The sequence below is a fragment of the Scomber japonicus genome, chromosome 22 (genome assembly GCF_027409825.1).
Source record: "Scomber japonicus isolate fScoJap1 chromosome 22, fScoJap1.pri, whole genome shotgun sequence".
NCBI lineage: Eukaryota > Metazoa > Chordata > Actinopteri > Scombriformes > Scombridae > Scomber > Scomber japonicus.
This window is the reverse complement of record NC_070599.1, coordinates 8,890,764-8,911,900: the sequence shown is the minus strand read 5'-3', so window position 1 is coordinate 8,911,900 and position 21,137 is coordinate 8,890,764. Positions and strand designations below refer to the sequence as shown.

The 21,137-nt window shown below is 43.0% G+C and overlaps 1 protein-coding gene across 1 annotated transcript in view; it reads right to left on the bottom strand.

The window, feature by feature from the left end:
* The window catches only part of efnb3b (ephrin-B3b), a 73,244-nt gene that overhangs the window by 6,415 nt on the left and 45,692 nt on the right, over nt 1-21,137 (bottom strand). Inside the window, exon 3 of the mRNA XM_053342898.1 lies at nt 151-243. Within this exon, the coding sequence (XP_053198873.1) occupies nt 151-243 (93 nt within the window). The remainder of the gene's footprint in view (nt 1-150; nt 244-21,137) is intronic.

The window sequence follows — 21,137 nt, the reverse complement described above, 5'->3', positions numbered from 1 at the left end:
TGTGAAGATGAGTACATGTGTGTTTGGAATCCAGCAGTTGTGTAGATGGGTGAGCTCACGTGTGAGTACCTGAGACAAGAAGGTAGGAAGAGAGAGATAGAGACAGAGATAGAGACAGGGAGAGTAAGGGAGTGGTAGGAGATGACTTACTCTGCCCCACTTTCAGGACCACCTTCATGCCTTGCGTGGCACACACTCCGCCTCTCATGCTATCCAGGCCTTGGCGAGTCCCATCTGATGTAGCTGGAGGGGTGGACACAGAAAATGACACAATTAGCAAAGTAGCAGGGTGGTATGTATATTATATATATACATACACACATATACCGAGCACACACACACACACACAGTGGAAACCAAACCATTATAGCCACACAAACTCTCTCAATATATAGCCGAGCCCAACAATAGCTTCTATTCATATAGTCAACCATTCCAGAGAGTCAGCGAGTGACATTTGCAGAGGCAGCGATTTAAAACTCCACCAGAAGCTCTGAAATGTCAAAGTACGAGGCGGCAGCACTTTAATAAGTCCTCATTTAGCAGTCCGCAGGAATTCATTAACACCCCCGCCGCGCCGCATGGACTCAACCGCTTTCAGTCAACTGCAATTGCTGCTTGGCCTGGAGAAATAGTAGGAGAGGGGGGAAATCTAGAGAGGCATAGACTGGCTGACGGAAAAAAGGGATGGTAATCCAATCAAGGGTGCATATGAAATAAAATGGAGCCCCTGAGACACATAATACTTTGTGTAGAGAGGAACTGGACCTGACTGGTTAGAATACAGACTGTGTTGAATGAGTTAAAGCTCTAAATACAGCATTACTAACTTTGCTTGTCTTTTAATTAATTATTTAAGAGAAATATTTGATGTGAAAGCTGGAGCTGATGGGTTAATGCAGGCTATAAGGGATTTAACATGCATTTGTAAACTATTAGGGCTTTTATTGCACTGGAAAATGCTTCAATTGAATAAAAGCAGTAAAAATACAGTGTCAGATTTGAGGGTATTTCAATGAAATGAGCACCATAACCTGCTCAGGAATCTAACAAGTGTGTTCCTAGTGAATCTACTGCAGGAGGGAGGCCAAAGGAGGTCAAACAGCAACTGACAAAAAGCATTGGCAGTGGGGTGTGTGTATGTGCATGAATTCCTGTTACAGTCTAACACTTCTTAACATAAAGCATGTCAGTAAATGCATTACAGATCACTGGTCTGCAGGTCGCGGACGGTGAAGGTAGGGGGAAGGAACACACAAGAGATTCAGGACGGAGGGATTAAACAGTAAAAGTAAAAGGAAAGAAATATGGAGATAAAGAGACAGTGTGAGAGGGGAGAAAAGGTAAGATGTAGAGAAAGAGGAGCGGGTCAAGGAGATGAGAAAGACCTACAAAGTGAGAATCACACCTCTGCAGCTGCAGTCACTCTCAATTATTTGTACACTCATCACTGGCAGCCTTTGTCTGTGAAGGAGATGGATGTTTTAGCCACAGTGGCTAGCAGAAGAGACAGCAAACATATTCTTCCTCTCTCTCTACCAACCTGACCAAACACCCCTGCACACACCACCTGTCTATCCTTATTTCTACCATTACAGCCCCTGGGGCCATCTCTCACCTAGTCTTCTAAAAATATAGATCTATATATCTATATATATATAGATATATTTCTCTCACTCTCTATATATAGATATATATATAAAAAAATTCCCCGCCACATCCCTTCAGGCTATAGATTAGCCTGTCTGAAGCGAAGCAATGAGGGAGGGATGGCGGATGATGGCTCGACGAGAGAGCGAGAGGGAGAGGAGGGATAGAGAAAGGGAGGTGTGAAAAAGAGGCAGCTTTACTTCTAACACCTCCCTCTCTCTCTCTCTCTCTTTCCATCCCTGCAGGATGCAGAGTGTGAAAGCAGGAGGAGGAGAGAAGCAGACGGAGGTCAAGGCGAACAGCAGTATGGTGGGAAAGCCAGGAGACAGGGATGGATGATGGGATATATAAAGAAGGTTTAAATAAGGTGCTGCACAAACTTTGTTGTTTTTACAAAATAGTTTTAGAGTGTTTTTGTGTTTGTGAGACATGCTTTTGCAATCATTTCAGTACAGAAATGTAGGAGACTCCAATTTATTTTAATGAAGTTCATGATAAATGGAAAATGTGCCAAATTAAGTACAGCTCTAGTTTTACCGAGGTTTAATTGAGTTATTGAAAACGTGTATTTTTCTACATTTTTGGCCGGTTAGATGTCACATTCATCTTTTAGCAACATGTTTTGATACTCAAAGGAATGACAGTTTAGGTGTTTCACACTTCAGACATTAAATTTTGTTTCACAGAAAATAAGAAAAATAGTCTGTAAAAAATAAAACTCTTCACTTCCCTTTCAGTTCATTCCATCTCTGAGAATACTAATTTCATAACTTAACATAAAAATAAATGGCATTTTCTAATCAATTTATTGTTATACAGAACATTTTGTAGGTTTTATACAAAAGCTTCCACTGTTTACCCAATCAAATGTGGCAAAAGTGGAAATACACAACAGAAGTGTCATCCATGTGGGAAATATATTCATACTTTCTGTATGATACATACAGAAAATATAGTTATTTTCAGTATGTTTGCATCAGTTTTTGTCATGTACTGTGAACCATGTACATTCAGACAAAGGTTGAATTAAATATAGAAATGGATTTTCTGTTTCTATACGTGCAACTGTCTTCCTTATAAATAATAAAAAATGTCAGGAACTGGCGGTTTGAGCATTTAGATTCTGTGCAGAATATATTTTTTTATTAAATTCTGAACACAGATTTAATAATTTAGCAAATTAACTGAATGAAACTGCACTGATTTACACATTTTTAACATCATTAATTACATATTCTTGTCCTGGGGCGTAGTATATGAAAAAAATATGAAAGAAATATATTAAACTTATTGTCTCAATTATCATAAATTATCTTTAAAACATCAAAACTGAACATTTTCATATACAGAATAACATTAATGTCTGCATGATTTTCTTGGAAACACTGCTATGCATCTATAAGAGACTTTAAATAGCAGTTTAAGGAGGTGACATAAGAGAGGTTACAGGCGTTTACCCTCCACTTCAAACCAGGACAGAGCTGCAGAGATATATAATAGGAATGTAATGGGCTGCAGGGCTAAAACTGAATGCAGCAGCACTGATTGGAAGAATGGAGGATGCAGTAAATACCCTCAACTGGTCTTAGAGACAAGAGCGGAGGACTATGATTTCTGAGAGTAATAACTCCTGACATGCGAAGGAGGACAAGAAGGTGACGGGAGACGAGGGAGGTGAGGACGACGAGGGCGAAGAAAGGCGGGGGTGGGGGGGTCGTGCAGAAAAGCCGGGCAGGGAGACTGATTGCCTGTGACAAGCTGTTGGTGATATGATGGGGACAGGAGACTATGTGAGACGATGGAGATGACCCAGGGCCCAGTGGACGGAGGGAAGAGGAAGGAGGAGGAAGATGAGATCGGTGGAGCGAGGGAGGGCAGAATGATAGAACAGATAAAAAGTGGAGAAGTTAAAAACAGAAAGTAAGGAAAGAGTTTAAATGACATGATAGATAGCAGAGAGGTAAAAGACTCTAATGTCTCCATTATGGAAGAGTGGAACCTGTAATGGATACAAAGAAGAGGGAGAGACAAAGAGAGACAGACTGAGAGCCATATTGAACCAGAAGAGCTTCCACAAATGCAATTTTGCAAATGTGAGCTATTTTTTTTAACATCATAATCAACAGAATATCACCAATTTTTTGGTTAAAATAGTGAACCATATCACGGCAAAATCCTCTTAAATCCATTAGATGTGTTACAGGTGCCACTATTTCTGTGAATCGCAATTTCACAGGAGCAAAACGAACAAAAGAGATCACAGCTGCTTTGTCCTTAGATCAAAAATATTCCCTCCCAATCTTGGTTGCTAAACACCGAAAGTGACGCAAATTTCCTCGCACTTCAGGGGGGAAACAATATCACCAAATCAAGGTAGAAATAATCAAAAAGAATCTGTGAAATCCCGATGAGAGACACAGATAAGAGGCAAGGGGGGAAAGATGGAGAGATGTGGGATTGGCGTGCCTAAAAATTTTCCCACAACGCTTTAGGGAAGACAGAGAGAGAGAGAGAGAAAAGAGTGGGGAGGAGTGTATAGAGCAATTTGGGATGAGATAAGAGCAGAAAGGAGGAAGAACAACTAGAGAGAAAGTGGGAGACAGGGGAGAGAGAGGAGGGATGAGTAATTGAGACAATGATCAGCAGTGATGGGGGGATGTGAAGCGCCAGAGGACAGAGGAGAGGAAGGGCGTCGCTCCGCCACCCTCGTTCGACAGGAAGACAGGAGGGAGAGGCGGAGGAAGTGGAAAAACTTAATTAATGAAATAATACCGCAGTCAACCTCAATCAGACTGCACAGCACCGGGGCTCGGCACACAAGGAGGCAGGCAGCCAGGCAGGGAGTCAGGGAGGCAGGCCGGGGGTGGAGTGTGTATCCAAGTCCATAGAAAACATCACAGAGTAGATGAGAGTTTTTCTCTGTGTCTCTCTTGTTATTACCAAGGTCAGTGCCGGGCCAAACCTCTTCTCTGCCTCCATTATCGCATCTCAAGTTTGCCCACAGTTACGTAAAAAGTAGACCGCGACTTCACTGGAGTCATATCACACTTTGCTCATTCGATTCAGGGACTTCAACTCCATTTGTGACATGCGTTCAGCTCCGTATTAACTGTCACCTACTGCAGCAGACTATGCAAAGCTACTGCATTTGCATGAAGACGCAGCCTCAGTGTTTGCCCTCCCCACTCTATTGCTTCTCCTGTGGTAGATTTCGCAGCCCTGGTTTATATATTCTGCACATGCTGAGTGACAGCCGGCCTCCCGCAGCAAAACACTTGCTCCTATGTGAGCGATGTGAATTTGCGGACATGCTGATGTTGTTATTTCCGTCACGTCGCGCTGTCTAGTTTGGGACACAACTCACATTTTTCTTGGCTCAAAAGTCCCAGGAAGTGTTGTTTTATTACCCTGACTACATATATCACTGGCTTAAATGGGATGGTGGAGTGACGTTTTAGGAAGTGGACACACATTTTAGGGGTGCATTTGTGATGATTTGAATAAATTTGTTAGGCATTCAAAAAAAAAGAAAAAAAGAAATCAGTGTTGCGCTATAGCCTAATCGTGCAGCGCTGCTTTGTTGAGCGGCCCTGGGTGCTAAATCTAGTCTGAGATGATGTATATTACTCAATAATGCTTCTTTAATGTGTTTTACTTATGGATGACAGGAAACATAATGCAAAGACAGGAAGGAGGCTCAACAGGAGCTCACAGCTCAATTTTCCCCCAGGGCCTCCAAGCAGATTAATGTCACTCAAGTTGCACGTTTTTTATGATAGGAGAGATTGAGGTGGAGCTGTCTAAGTGCTGCCGTTGCGCATAAATACTGTATGTGTGGCCAAGCTAGTACAACAGTCCAAGCTAGCTACTGTAACACACACACACACACACACACACACACACACACACGCTTAAATTACACACGCAGGCCTTGAGCGTGAAGTGGGAACATCTTTTCTGATGACAGCTAGATTAAAGGGAGCAAAAATGGGAATGTGCATGTGGCGTGCAACAAAAGAGCAGATTAAACAACAAACCCAATGAATAAACAAGCAAGCGAGGGCCAGGGAGGAACAAAGCTTGCTTGCGCTGTGCTGTCTCACGTTCCACACACACACACACACACACACAGCGGCGCCCCCGCTAGCCTCTGGTGTGTTGTGGTGTCTCAGCTGCGTCATGGCTGTGTCAGTTGAACGAACGTAATAATCACGAATGCAAATGTAACGTGAAAGACACAAATGCAAGTGGGTGTTTGGCTTTGCTCTGGGCACACTGGTGTGCATGCTAAGGCTGTGGCGGTTTAGGCGTGCGAGTCTGCATGTGTGCGTCGATGTGTGTGGAAAGTGTTCCCATCTGTGGAAATCAACCTAAAACCAATGTGTTGCTTCACAGCAGCTTTGCCTTTAAAATCCTCCTTTTAGTTCCACTTGTTTGGCTTTTGGACCACACTCTCCAAAAAAACGACCACGAAACTAAGTTTGTCGCTGGAGTGGATCGGGAAGTGTGTGTGTGTGTGTGTGTGTGCGTGTGTGTGTATCTGTGTGGGTGCAGAGGGGACTTAGGGGGTTGAATTTACAGTTACCTTCCTGTTTAAATTTGTAGTCACCACTCTCTAGAGGGTCTATGAGCTCCATGTGTGTCATCTAGATGATGAAGAGCATATAACCTGATCCCCTCTCCCTTGAGGCGAAGCTGAAGGATTCATTCTTTCTCCCCACATCCCAGCTTCACTCCAAAAAAATCCTGCATCTCACCATCAAAATTCCCTGTAACTAAAAACGTCTTCATAAATCTCCTATGGCGCTTTTATAACCTGGCTATGACGCATTAACGAAGCTATCACAAGCCATTACTTCGTCGCGGCGGCAAGGAGGGGAAAAGGCATTAAGTTGTGTACTGAAACAGAACGGGCATTATTTTAGCTACCCCTCCAAAAAAATAAAAAAATACACCAGCCGAGTATTATTTTACTTGCATTCCACCTCCAAACACACAACACACCATTACTTCCAACATAGCATGAGGTTTTCAGAACTTGTTTTTCTGCAAAGGGTGCAGGTTTTCTGTTCTGTTGTTGCAGACAAAGGGGCCTTCTGTTGACTGAGTTGTGGGAGCACTTGATTTACAAATGGGACCAGCTACAAACAAGGAGAAGACAAAGATGTCTGCGTGTTTAGTTGCCTGTTTTTTGCACGGTGACATGATGGTAGGTATGCGGGTTAGAGACAGGACAAGTATGATATGTGTTTTTCACATGAGGTCATGCAGTAGTGTGACGAGAAATGTTGGCTTGTTAAATATAGAAAGTCGTGCCCAAAATTCCTGATTTCTACTGATGTATGCCGCTGAATGCTCCGCTTTCACTGACTAAAATATGACATTTAAGGATACTGTGGTTACTATGGAGACTAATTACTGCTTGAAAATAAACTTTTTGTTGTTTTTAACGGGAAAGAACATTTAATCTAACCCATGCAATGCTGAAAGGGTAGATAAATCAAATTACTTTAGTACCTAAAGTGCATGAGCAAATTAAAGCTGTATTTCTCATTTCTGCTCGCAACAAAATTGGTTGATTTCTGATGGGAATTCTCCATAATTTGTATTCTGTAATAATGTGATTTAAAATGCAGACAAGTATGACATTTAGGTCGAAACATGCTGGAATAAAAGTAAAGTTACTAATGCAATTGTTGTCGTTCTAACCTGTTTCTTGCCAGCTCCAGTGCGTCAATTTGTGTGTGAGAGAGAGAGAGCCAGAGGCCATAAGACCTTGGACAGGCCAATGTAGGGAGCCAAGTCATGGTCACAGGTTAAACTCACATGATGTGTCACATGCTGACGACGAACACACACTCACACACACACACACATATATATATATATATATATATATATATATATCTATATATATACACATATAAATTCAGGAATCTCACTCAAGCCCCCAGTTTCACACACGCCTTCACAGAGACATTACCTCAAAATCCAGAAGTCAGCTCATGCACGCAACTCACATACATACACACACGATACACCAGGAGAAAATAATCTCAGTGTCTTTGCTTGTGTGCGGTTGATCTGGATGACATTTTAATTCTCAGCAGTTATTCGTTTTCCATCCTTCCTGTTCTATTACAATCAACCCTCCCGCCTCTTTATTCGCCTCTCTCTCTCTCTCTCTCCCTCCCTCTGTCTCTCTGTCTTTCGATGTCCCGTGTGCTTGGAGGGTGGGCGACTCAGAATCACATCGTATTAACCTCCAGCGCCAAAACACACACACAACAAACTAGGCCACTGCACAGCATCCACACCCCCCCCCCCCCCCCCCAACCCCCCACCTCCCTCCTCCCATCGCCCGTCAGAGTTCCAAAAAGAGGACTAGAGTGAGGAACGCACCTGATCTCTACATCTGACAGACACACAAACACACACATGCATGCTGAGCGGGAGAGTCTGATTGCTTGTGACACATCCGCTGCCATTTTATGGTTCAGTTCTGAGGCGGAGAGTAAAAAAAAAAAAAAAAAAAACATTGTCGGAGGCCTGAATAACGCTGCTGTTATCTGTCATGTTGTGGTTAAATCCATATCATGACAGCTCTGCTTGTTCCATACTGATAATCCAGTTGGGTACTGTCATGTTATATGTGTGTGCACGTGACAATACTTGTGCACTCTCTTGCATCTAAATGTTTCATGTAAGTGTGCAAAGGTCATGATTGTTTGCTTATGTCTACATTCTCTGTGTACAAGCTAAAGCTGCTTATAGCCTCTATAGGAGTTATATAGGGCTGAATGGGGGTTGGTGTGGGTTATCATCACTGACAGAGAGAGAGAAGGGGCTGGAGGGGTTGGTGGTGGGGCATAAATAAGGTCATCAGTAGGCATAAACACAGAGGCCGATTTCATCCCATTCATTCTCACGTTAATTAAAAGATGAGAAACAAAAATCGTGGCTGAGCAAACGGAATAAGTCTGACAGCCCAATCCGGAAAATAATCCACGCCAAATAAATGTGACCGCCAGAGCATAGACGTGCATAATGGACCAAAAGAAAGACAGGCAGGCACAAAGCGAGGGAGAAAGAAGAAGGAAAAAAAGAAAAGAAAAAGCTAAGCAAAAGAAAAGAGGGAGCAGGGCCATTAAAAAGAGGCCTAGTGACTGGGTGGATGAGCCTTGTGTAACGTCAGTAAAGTGCTAGCCATGTAGGACAGTCACAACCAATGTTCCTTACAACTGGGTCAATGTTCCCATCCTGGGGCAGCGAGGGCATTCTGTGTGTGTGTGTGTCTGTATGTGTGTATGTGTGTATAGCGAGTATCTATCAGTTAACTTGCACAAACCTGCTAGAAACTGCTATCCCTGCAATCCCTGTCAAGCACACCTCTGAGTGGACCTTCATACATATTGAATGAATACTTCAATGACTACTTATCAATACTTAATGAATACTTATCAGTGAATCCCTGAGTGACTTCTACGGCACTGATTTTTTTTTAAAGGCTTTTAAAAGGCATGCGAAGCCCTTTTAGATGCGGCACGGTATGTAACGCGCTCCGACGCCGGGGGGGCAGCAGAGAGGAGGCTGAGCTTGTTCGGCGGGGCCAGAGAGTTCATGGTCGCGTTTTAGCGTCTGACCGTGATATTTTTCAGTGGCGGCTGAGGTGACGCCGACTGAGAAGTAACACTTGAAGCTGCAGGGAGGGAAGGGGGGGGGGTCTGGCTTCTGTCTTCAGGGCTGCCGCTCTCTAAGTGTTCATGTCCTCGGCCTGCTGGTGTCTGGCATCTGTGTGTCCGCGTCTTAAGGTGTGCATGTGGTTAGCCGTTCTCCATTATATCACCCACTAGATTGGAAGCCTGGAGAAATGGGTCAGAGCCAGCCTTGTCGTTCCTTCTCACTGTCTCTCCTGCTCTTTGCTCATGTTTTTTTTTTCCTCTTCCCAGTCTCTCTTATTCCCAAGTTGCTCCAAGAATAAAAACGAAACACCTCCGGTTGTCCACTCCTCCTGCGGCTGTCTAGATCTGGGTTAAACCAGCTAAGTCCATCACAAACTCCCTCTTTCCCCCCCACTTTGTTTCTCCTCCTCTTTTCTTTGTTACATAAAGAAAGTCTGAGAAGTCTCCATTTGTGTATTCTAATAATCTACAGCTGGGAAGAAAGACACACACACAGTGTTATAATATGGATGTTGTACGTTGGGAATAAGACACTAATACTGTTACGGTCATGTTGCTCAGCAGACGTCTGTGTCTGAACATTTGTTTAACAAACAAGAAGATCAAATATTAGTGGAGAACTTGTCACAGTAAATTTTCTTAAATCATCTTAGTTTCCTGTGTGGCTGGCTCATGCTCATAGTGACCCTCAGGGTGGCCCCACTCACACACACACACACACACACACACCTGTTGCAAAACCAGTTGGAGAGGGTGAGTTGAGCGAGACACAACACAGGTAACAGGATATCATAGTCATGACTAATAGCACTGGGGGGAGGTCTCCCAACTCCCTCTCCTACACTAATGCCTCCATCATTCATCCTGTTGTCTTTTTTTGGGCCAGTAAGTCAACCCTGAAACCCTTCCCTCCACTTCTTATTCATGACATCCCATATAGGTTACACCACCCACCTGCAAAAACCCATGTACAGACACTCACATACACAGAGGAATTCACATTTACACACCTGTGTGAGCACAGAATCTCTAAATAAAAGCCCACAGTCTCACATTATCCTGATTTACTGCCTCAATTTAAGCATGAATTCTGTGCGGTGAAGTGGAAAACAGGAGACAACTACACCTAACTCGCAGTTTCACGTCTCCTGTCACTTTGTCATACTTTCATCACATGTGAGTGGGAAAAAAATAAAAAAAGGAGGAAAAAGCCTTCTGTTGCAGCAATCACTTTCTCTTCCAGTCGCTGTTGCTTTCCGTCCCTCTCCAACATTTCCTATTCCTTTCAATTATTGCCTTTATGTTTCCAGCCTTCCTGCTGTCCCGTTCTTTGTACGGGCTTCCTCTCAGGCAGAACCTCACTGTGACATTGTCTGTCATTGCAGGATTACAGCGTTGGCGTCGAGCCACGAACATGCCGAAGACGCTGAGGAGGCGACCCTCGCTGCATGCGTTCTGCTCTGCCACGGGGTACAAACCCTTCCACAGGAAAACAACTGATGAAACAGCGTGTGTATCTGAAGCCAAAACTTCCCTCAGGGCCAGTGAGCTGTCAGATTTTCTTAATGTAAGTGACTTTGAGTCAACTTTGTAGCTGATGATGACTTTTAGACAACCGAGGTATGGCAAAAAACTGTTTAGGGACGCTGAGAAAATATAGCTTGACCCTCACTGTTATTAAAGCTTCAGACTGCTATTTTTGTTCATTTATTGCCTGATATTTTCTATTGCTACTGTGTACCTTTTTATTTATTTAGGCTTCAAAACAAGTCCCAGGACTCAGTGTTCCCTTGAAATTCTATACCTGGCAGAGTGGAAAAAACTGTTTGAAACAAGCGTTTTGAACTACATTAAGTCCATCATACTGGAGGACAACAATGCCTATATCCATTTATATTGCCATCAATCACACCAAAATATAAAGAATAATTCTGAGACGGTATGAAACCTCTCTGAAGGACAAACGGTCAATTATTGCAGGCCTATTTCTCGCTTTTGTGTTTGATATGTAGGTTATGCACTTTTTGGTAAAATACAAATTGGGAGAACAAGGGAACAGGAGGGGGAGAAGTTGCTTGGTTGAAGGACAAACGTCTGGTAAAACAAGAAGCTGGGAACGATGCAAAAAAAAAAAAAAAAAGAGGGAAGTGGGTCAACGGTCTGAAGGGAGGAACGTGACAGCGATCTGTGACATGTAGCAGGAGAGAAAGAAAGTGAAAGCAAGTGGGAAGATGGCGGCGGGGAGAGGGGAGGGGTTTCTAAATTAAGAAGAAGGGAAGTAGAAGAGTGTGAAGGAGGAGGAGGAGGAGGAAGAGTGAGGGTGAAAATATGAGAGATAGACGGGAAGAGGCAGAATCCTTGGGAGGCAAGAGCTGTTTGAGAAAAGGGCCTCATAAATGTCACTCCTTTCTGGGTGATATTAATGGCAAATGTCAAAGTCTCAGAGCTTACAGGAGGTTAGATCTGCTAAACACGCACAAACACATGTATGAACGCTCTCAAACACACAGAGGTTTTTTTTCCCCTCTCAGACAATGACTTTTGAAAGGAGGCAGTGAAGGAGTGGGCTTGCAGAACGGCAGAGGAGCTGTACATCTTAAAGACTGTAATTACACATAACTGTCAGTCTAATTAAAGCTTTTAATGAACTCCATGAGAAAGGACAAAAACTGCCAGCCACTGGAACTGTGTTTGCGCGTGCCTGTTTGTTTGCGTGTGTGTGTGATAAATGATGCGCTCAAGGAAGGACGTGCGCATAAACACCAACACAATTAAACATTTTAATGAGCCTAAGTGCAGCTTTGAGGTCCGCCGTCTAATGCATACCTGTAAGGGCCTATCATTTCCCACTGCAACACACACACACACACACACACATACACCTAATTATTCCTGTCCCACTCTTTATGGTGATTAAGTGCTAAAGTCCAGCCCACTGCACAGGCGTGACTACACCTACAGTATAGGAAAGACCTTTGAAACAATTGGATTTGCCATTAAGGAAAACTTTAAGAAAGAGAATACTTCACAACACAGAACTAATCTACATTTTACATCATTAAGCTCAGCTGCTAAAACTTTTGGCTCCACTCTCTTGTTGGCTGGCCAGGTAATGGAAAATAGATTACACTCAAAGGCTGGAAAAAAGCTGGGTCTTGATCTAGCAGCAGATACTGAGCAAAAAACAAACTCAAACAAGGTTTGAAATCAGATCAAGGTTTGATTTTGGGTGGGCGTGCTTAATCAAGTATAATGATGGCACAAAGTACACTCTGTTGTGTAGATTTTTAACGGTCAGTTGACCCAAATAACAAATTTCCCCACTTAGCTAGAATCTAGTCATGCAAGCAGTTTCAGTTTGGGTATTGAGACTTCTGTCTTTAACGTCACTTGAATAAAATGTAAGTGAGTGGTATTTTGTTTGTGATGCTTATAGTATCACAAATAGATGGATTTAAAAAAATTCAACATTAAAGACAGGTCTTTTTTGAACTGTTAACTGATCCCTGTTAGGTAGTAAAATGGAAGCAAAATGTCTACATGTTGTACAAATTTAGTAATTTGTGCATTGCTATTATGAGAAATTGTAATAATTGTATCAGCACTGTTAGTCCCTGTGGCAAATGTGGGTTGCAGTAACTGCGGTGTGCTAACAATAGTGTTGCTACGCTGTGATGCTATAATGTATGCAACTAGTTTACCTTTATTTTGCCAGTTGCTTTGTAACAGCTATGTAACACTTCCAGTGGGGTGATATTTTCAGTATTTCACTAAGTAGCACGGTAGCACGGCAACACACTACAGCTCAATAGAGAAATCATTGCACTGCATCCCACAGTCTGTTGCTCTGCCATGCGCAACACCTGCACCTCCCCATCGTCTGACTCAAGCAAGTGGGCTGCCTGGGTGGTACAGAGCAGAGGGCAAGCTCTATTTATTTAATGACTTTTCAATTTAATTTTATATTACGTTTTTATATCAGGAGATGGTTCTTGGTAGGGAATAGCATAGCCCCTTAAATAAAAGTATATGATCAGGAGTGGCTTGTAGCTTCAGCACTACCGTTTTAGCAATTTGCACCCTAGTTAAATCTTTCCTATAAAGCAGATTTGTTACAGGCATTGATACACCTTAACAATCGCTGCAATATTTCTACTGTAATACTTTTACTAATACCATTATTATTTCTTTCCATGGCTACAACAAAGTTCCCCGCCATCTATCTATCTTAAGGGCCCCACTCATAGATCAAGAAACGCTGCAGACATAGAAAACAGTCTCTCTTTTCTTTCTACCCTCAAGTTTCCCTCTCTCATTGCATGCCAGTCTTTCAACCGGCAGCTATGTCACATACAGTATACACTGCATACACGCACGCACACACACACACACAAAAGCACACTTTAAACCTGGCTCCGTTTTAGTGTTTAAATGCACCAGCCAAGACTCGGCCAGAACACAATCCTGACGAGCACTGAGGTCCTTCTAATGGATCAACACAGATTCAGTACAATGCCCAAGTGTGTGTATGCTTGCCTTAAATGTCCATGGACCATGAATGTGATACTTAAATACTGAGCCGTGTGTGTTCATACTCTTTGTGTTGTATGCTTAAACCTATATTGGGCATATACATCAGATTTTTTTTAATGTTTTACTAATCCTTACAGCCCCTTTCCTCTTTCATTAAAAAAAAAAAAATCTTCCTCACCACCCCCCACCATTATCCTTGTTTCCAAAAGAGGAAAGCAGGAGAAACACACACACACTCACACACATATATACAGAACATGGGAGCCAGCCAGCCGAAATAATACATCTTGACATCTGTGCCTGCATACTGCTCGAGGGAGAGATTGGAGAGAGAGAGAGAAAGTGGAAAGAAGAAGGGTGAGATATGAAGGGAAAGATGAGGGACAGCAGAAAGCAGAGGGCAATTATATACTGTTTGTGTCTATGAGTGTGCGTAAATACATGTGTGTGTGTGTGTGAGCGCATATATGTCTGTCTATACGTGTATAACAGTTAGAGAAAAAGACTGATGACAGTTTTGTTTGTTTAGCTCCTCCATGATTAAAGCAGCCTGCGAGAAGCTGTGTGCTTAGTTGTATGGGAATCTGTCAGTCTTGTGTGTATGTGTGTGTGATGTGTGTGTGTGTGTGGTGTGTGGTGTGTGCGTGTGCATGCTTGTGCTTGCCTCTGCTTTTTTCAGAAATGTAGGTGTATTTGCACTCTATACGCATCAGTCTGTCTTCAGTTTTGAAGGGTGTTTATGCATGTCTCTTAAATCCTTTTTTGCACGTCACGTCTTGGGGTTGATGCATGTGAGCGTTTGTGTGTGTGTGTGTGTGTGTGTATGTGTGTGTGCGTGTGTGTGTGTTGCAGTCTGTCTGCTTCTCCTCCCTAAATGTGTGTTTTAGTGTCTAATCTCCTGGTCTCGTTTGCTTAAGTGAAATCATCCACGGATGTCTGCTGTGTGCGGGGCTGGAAAAACCTGTGTGCGATTATGTGTGTGTGTATGTGATTGTGTGTGTGTGTGTGTGAGCTCATTAACAGAAGGTTTTTGTCTGAGCTGTCCTGAAATTTGTTTGCATTCTCTTCTGTTTGATTTACGTTTATATCATCTGACACCTGAAAGATATCTGTCTCTTTCTACCACCTTCATTTTCAAGTTCAACAAGCTTTATTAACAGATAAGATCAGTCTCACGCTGCCAAAGTAAAAGTACACAACGCTGGAGTCTGTCAAGACGGATTAAAAAAAAATGTGTAAAACAAACCTGTGCAACAACTGTAACTGTAAATCATTAAAATTCAGGACAGCGACATATTTTACAGGTACGGGCTTGTTTAAAAGCAGCCATAAAATGATAATATGGTGGAACTCTCACTTGGCATAAAGTAACACATCCAATTCATGGAGTGCCTGAGCCTTGAAATAAAAAGGTCACAGGTTTGATTCACGTGTCCAGTCAAAGTGTCCTTGAGGGACAAACTGAACCGCATTTGACTCACTGTCTTGCTCAAAGGCATTTCAGCAGGGAGGATTCAATACATGGGTATAATGATCAACCAATGATAAAACATATTATTTTCTCCTTTTTTTCCCACCATGGAAATGTTCATTTTGTCTTGATCTGGAAATCTACTGCACACATTTGGTGATTTCATCTGTTGACTCTGAAAATTCTACTGAAATTTGTAAGCGGAAAAGTATTTTTTTCTGGTTTATCTGATAAGCAAAAGGAATGCGTGTATCTCTACGCCGCTTGCTTTTCCGTGCTACTTACGGCAGGGAATGGAGAGAGAAGGAAGGACATCATCTAAAAGAGTAATACGTGTACAGTGCAGAAAGAGAGCCGCAGACATGCAGAGTGATGGACATGCAGAACGACAGAAACAGAGAATACGACATACGAGACATAGAAGAGAGAAGAGAGTTTTCCCTTCTGAGTGAAACTTTTAACAGGGTCAAGTGCGAGGTTCTGATGTAAAAACAGCTCGGGCTAATTCATATTTCAAATGTGCCATTCACACACGCAGCACTGAACAGCACATACAGATCCCAAAGGATCACGAGCCCACTACTCCTACCTCCAAGGACTGCTAGAAGCTCTTTTAAAGGCCTGGGTACACACACATACACACAAAAAAAGCCACTGCATGCCAAAACATGGCAGATGGGAGATATTTTCCACACACAAACTGACTGACAAAACCTCAAATAACAAGAACTGATTTGGTGGTGTAAGTATTGATATAAGTGTGATGTACTCTCTACACCCGGGAGAGGGGGGAGGGGAGGGGGGGGGGCAAAAAAGGAGCACTTCAACGTCAATGTCTTCAATGAGGGGTACTTAGCTAAAAATATCAGTTCCACAGGAGAGCTTGGTGATAAAAAAAAGGTAGCACAAATCCCAGGAAATAGACAGAATCATGTAAGCATCTCATATAATGCGTCAGCCCTAAATAAACTATGACTAATTTGTCACTCTGTGTCATATTTGTGTGTTGAGCGACCTTTTTTCTTCCACGGCGCTGCCGCCAAAACTTCTTCGATTACTTTATCGGTAATCCATTTAAATCAGTGTGCTCCATGTGTCGTAAATCTGTCTCGCTGCTCTAATCTTCTATTCATCACACATTTCCTAATCACACTCCAAAAATAACAAACCTGGAATTACTTAGTCTTTTCTTCCTGTACAGGAAGAGCTGATCCAAATGCGGGCTATCAAAGGTTTATAGCGTGTGTATGAATCACCGAAGACTAACAAGCTACCTCGTTCACCTTGTTATATTGTAAAATAAAAGAAAAAACATGACTTTACTCTTAATTAAAGCTTCAAATAATTTGAAATGGACCTGCAATAATGTAATAGTGCTTTCTTGGCAAGGTCAGGCTTATAAAAACAGTTCTTAAATCTTCAAAAAGGGACAAACCTGGATAAATAAAGGTTGAACCAATAAAACAGGCTGGGCATTCTCCATTAAACCTTGTCTTTCCTCCCAGCCGGCTGCCTTCCAGAGGCAATGACAGCAGAACTGTTGCTGCAGATGAGGTAAGACGCTATTCGCCACAACAGGGCCCTCTTCTTTTGCAGCGCCACCAAGAGAGCAACCGAGCGAGACTAGAGGTGCCAATGAATTAGTTCACTGTTTTCACTCATTATACCGAACTGACTGCCTCACTTTTTCTCTGTCTTTATTTACACCCTTTTCTTCATCTCCCGACTTCTCTGGCACCACACACACACAGCCAACAAAGACCCCGCTCATAATGAGGGCATAGCAGTGTCTGAGTGTGTGTTATTCTTTGTGCGGTTAATGTGTGTGTGTGTGTGTGTGTGTGTGTGTGTGTGTGTGTGTGTGTGTGTGTGGAGGAAGGAGGATTATGGCAGTTCCAAAGCTGTGAATAGGGGCCAGGCTGGGCCTTGGCCCTGGCTGAATTAATTACTCTAATTAGCTTCTTAATTGCATATATTAAACCAGTGGTTAGCAGGGCTGGAGCCGTGGTTAGGGTCTGGATCTAAAGCTGGAGCTGGGGGTGGGTACAGGCGGACAAAAGGGTATTACACACAAACATGCACACACAGACACACACACACACACAGAAGTGGCAAACTAGATCCACCTTCCCCCACCCACTTGAGGTAGTCTGAAGTGGAGAAACAAGACCAAGAGCACCCCTCCGTGATGAGGGTATTCAATTATCTAACCCCCCCCCCTTCCATCAATATATAATCAGCTCATACAGCAGCAGCAGATGTGTGGTACTAATATGGATGATAAGCCCCCCCAGAGGGAACAGAGGGGATTAATATTAGAACTACAGGGACTACTTGAAACCATCTTCGTCTGAAACTCTTTGCTGTATCATTTACTCACTGCTGCACTCCATGTGACATTCGAGACGCCAAACCCTGCCGCTGATTTGCGACCACCGGGCCTCGCCCCGTCTGGGCCCGCAGCGCGTCACACAGCCTTACACAGACCATGACAACATCAGGAGCATTAGTTCCACTGCTGTTCCACTTCCTGGCTTTTTTTTGGCTCGTATGTTTTGCACATTCTAAGTGATTATCAAAGCCTTGGCTCTGCAGAGTGGACAACATGCATCAAATTAAGCTTTTTTGGCTTGAGTTGACCCTACAGTTAAAAAAAATAAAAAAATAAAAATATGCAGCCTGAGAAAGAAAGAGAGATAGAGATCTTCCGGCCAATAAAGGTGGAGCGTGTTGGGAGGGGAAGGATTTGGGCTTTGACTGCGAGAGGCGGGGGTAAAAATTGCCGAATATGCCTTGTTGTATTTGTTGAATTGCACCCAAAGTATCTCACAACAATGACGATTAGTCGAGAACAAGTAAACAGCCAGTCCGCTAATGAATCTCTTCTCAATAAACAAGCGGAGCACACGTGCACGCACACACACATCGTGCACGTGCATGAGCATGAGCACCCAGTGATAATGATGTTCTTTGTGGAGTTTTTTGGGGTAATTAGGGCTGCTTAAATGGTGGTTAAAAAGGATTTGCAGCTGATTGTTTGTCCTTGTGTCTTTGAGCTGTGGGCCCTCTTGCTCCACTGAGTGTCAACACTGTCTTCTTCTACTGTCTCTTTACAGCACACGGTCTCCTCTTTCATCAGTTCGTCCACAGCCGACCCCTCCGCCGCTTCCCTTTATTCCGCCCTCTCTTAAATGATTCTAGCTTGTCTAGTTTCCATGTAATTTACTTTCTTTCTTTCACTTTTCCTCCTCCTGCTCCTCCTCTTCTTCTCCTACTGAACAGCTGCCGGGTCCAATCCATCTCCAAGAACACCATAATCTCCCTCTGCCATGGCTAAGATCACGCCTGTTACTAACAAACTGTTTTTCACCAAAACAACAGCAGCAGTATGCGTGTTTGCTTGCTTTCTCTCGAAGGAATAGTTCCACTTTCTATATACGGCAATTTGTTTTTCTCTCCTAAAGTTTGATGAGAAGATTGATACCAACGTCATGTCTCTGCGTTAAAAATGGAGCTGGAGTCAGGATGTGGTTAGCTTAGCTTAGCAAAGGGAAACAGCTAGCCTGGCTTTGTCCAAACTTAGTTCCAATATACACATACCAACACCTCTGACCTTTACCATTGTGTCCAACACTAAAACCACTAAGTCTATCTAGCAACTCGCGCTGTACGGGTTAAACAAACTGGCCACATCTTGTACATAAGGCAACTTTAGAGTTGTTGGTAGGTGTATTTTTATCAGAGTTTAGCTTCTTGCACTGACTTATTTATATCAAGGTTGGCTAAAACAGATGCTATCTCCATCTCACTATCAGAAAGAAAGCATGTCGTGCTATATATTGTGTAAATAAGACAGATAATGTTGCAGTTTTCATTTTGGATGTAACCAGGCCATCAGTTTCCCTCTGTTTCCAGTCTTTATGCTAAGCTAGGCTAACTTTGACCTTACTCCAGCCGTTTCTTATCTCACTCTCAGAAAGAAAGAAAAAAAAATACTCCAAACTATTTTTTTCAATAAAAAGTGGAGGACAGATGGTTTCAAGTTTAGGCACAAAGTTTTTCAGTGTGTGTACGTGCTCTCTCTTTCTCTCTCTCTCTCTCTCTCTCACACTCACACAAACACACACACACACAAACACACACACACACAAACACACACACACACACACACACACCATGTTTGCATATCTGTGTGCTGAGCTGCACATCTGTCTGTGTGAAAGTGTTCATTATGTTGATCAGGGGTCATGTTTGCATGAACCTGGACACTAAATCAAAGCTATATTAGCAAGCTAATGCATTCTACTGATGGCAGGGGTCAGCTGAGAGGTGCGCTTGTTTTAAACTCCCCCATATTTGATTGTCGGGAAATGCATCCTTCTGCAAAAGGTTCCTCAGCAAAAGGCAGCAGCACAATGACGCCTTTGTCTGCCAAGCTGTGATGGGGAATGAGAAAAGTTTGTGTGTATGTGTGAGTGCGTGAGAGTGTGTGTGTATGTAAGAGACGGACAGACAGACAGACAGTGTAGGAAGGTTAAATGAATCATACAATGTTAACCAGGCCCAATCCAATTAGGGAGGGATTCTTCTTGTCTGACCTTTAACAGGAGAGACGTATTCACACTCACTCACACAATCAACCCCCAACCCACCAACACAACTACACACAAACACACACAAACTCTCTAATACACTGTCAGCTTTCCACGCAAACAGACAGACACACGAACATGACACGCAACCACACACCAACAGCCACAAATGCACCCTCTGCCCTCACACACAAGCACTCAGCCAACATCACACACACACACACACACACACACACACACACACACACACACACACACACACAATCTCACAGACAGTAGCGCGGCTCTGATTGCTGACCTAAATCGGCCAGGCGATCTGTCACTTTCTCTTACTCACACTCAGCACACATCTTTTTTTTCATCTTTTTTTCCTCCCCTTTCTCTTCTCCCTCTCTCTTCTTTTCTTCTTGCCCAAATATCCCTCGCTCTCTCCCAGTGTCACTTTACATCAGCTCATTCCTATCCCTCCCCTCTCTCTTATTATCTTTACCAGAAACGCCTTGGCCTCATTTGTATCCCACAATATAGGTGTGGCATACAGTATGCTGAATGTTTAGAGATGCTTTGTGGTGATGTGCATATTTGTACATATTGTAATGCAAACAATAAAGAAACACACATGAATCTCAGGCTTAAATCACTTTAAACCCTTCAGATGACTACTATTCTTTTTAAATAGAGCAATCTTTTCTACTCTCTGCCTTCTCTTATGCATTGAGAGATGCAGATGTACTTCAACTCTAGAGGGGAAATTAGTTGGATCCGTTGCACCAAACCCCTGCTGGCCTATTCTATTCCATTTTCCACTTTTGCACTTTATTTGAGGCTATTTTCACACATGAGAGTTTAACTGACGCTTCTCGCCCCTAGAATTCGATGTGTTTGGTGAAGTGTGAAAAATGTGTTGCAAGCTAGAAAAGCAGTCTCAGGTCCACCTCAAAATAGTTGTCAGGGGCTGGCTTGGAGCGGACTCTGGGGATGTCTCCTGAGGGCCACAGCAGATGTGAAAGCCTAAACACATTTGAAGTAGAAAAATGTGTCACACAATTTTACTTGTGTGTCACTACATACAGTAAAATTCATGGTGGCCAGGAAGAGGAGGCTCTGGTCTGTAGCCTAATTTGTCTTTTGTCATTAAACAAGCAAACAGGTAAAAAACTGTTTTCACACCCCATGAAGTTATAGAAAATATGTAGGTATGTGTAGGAC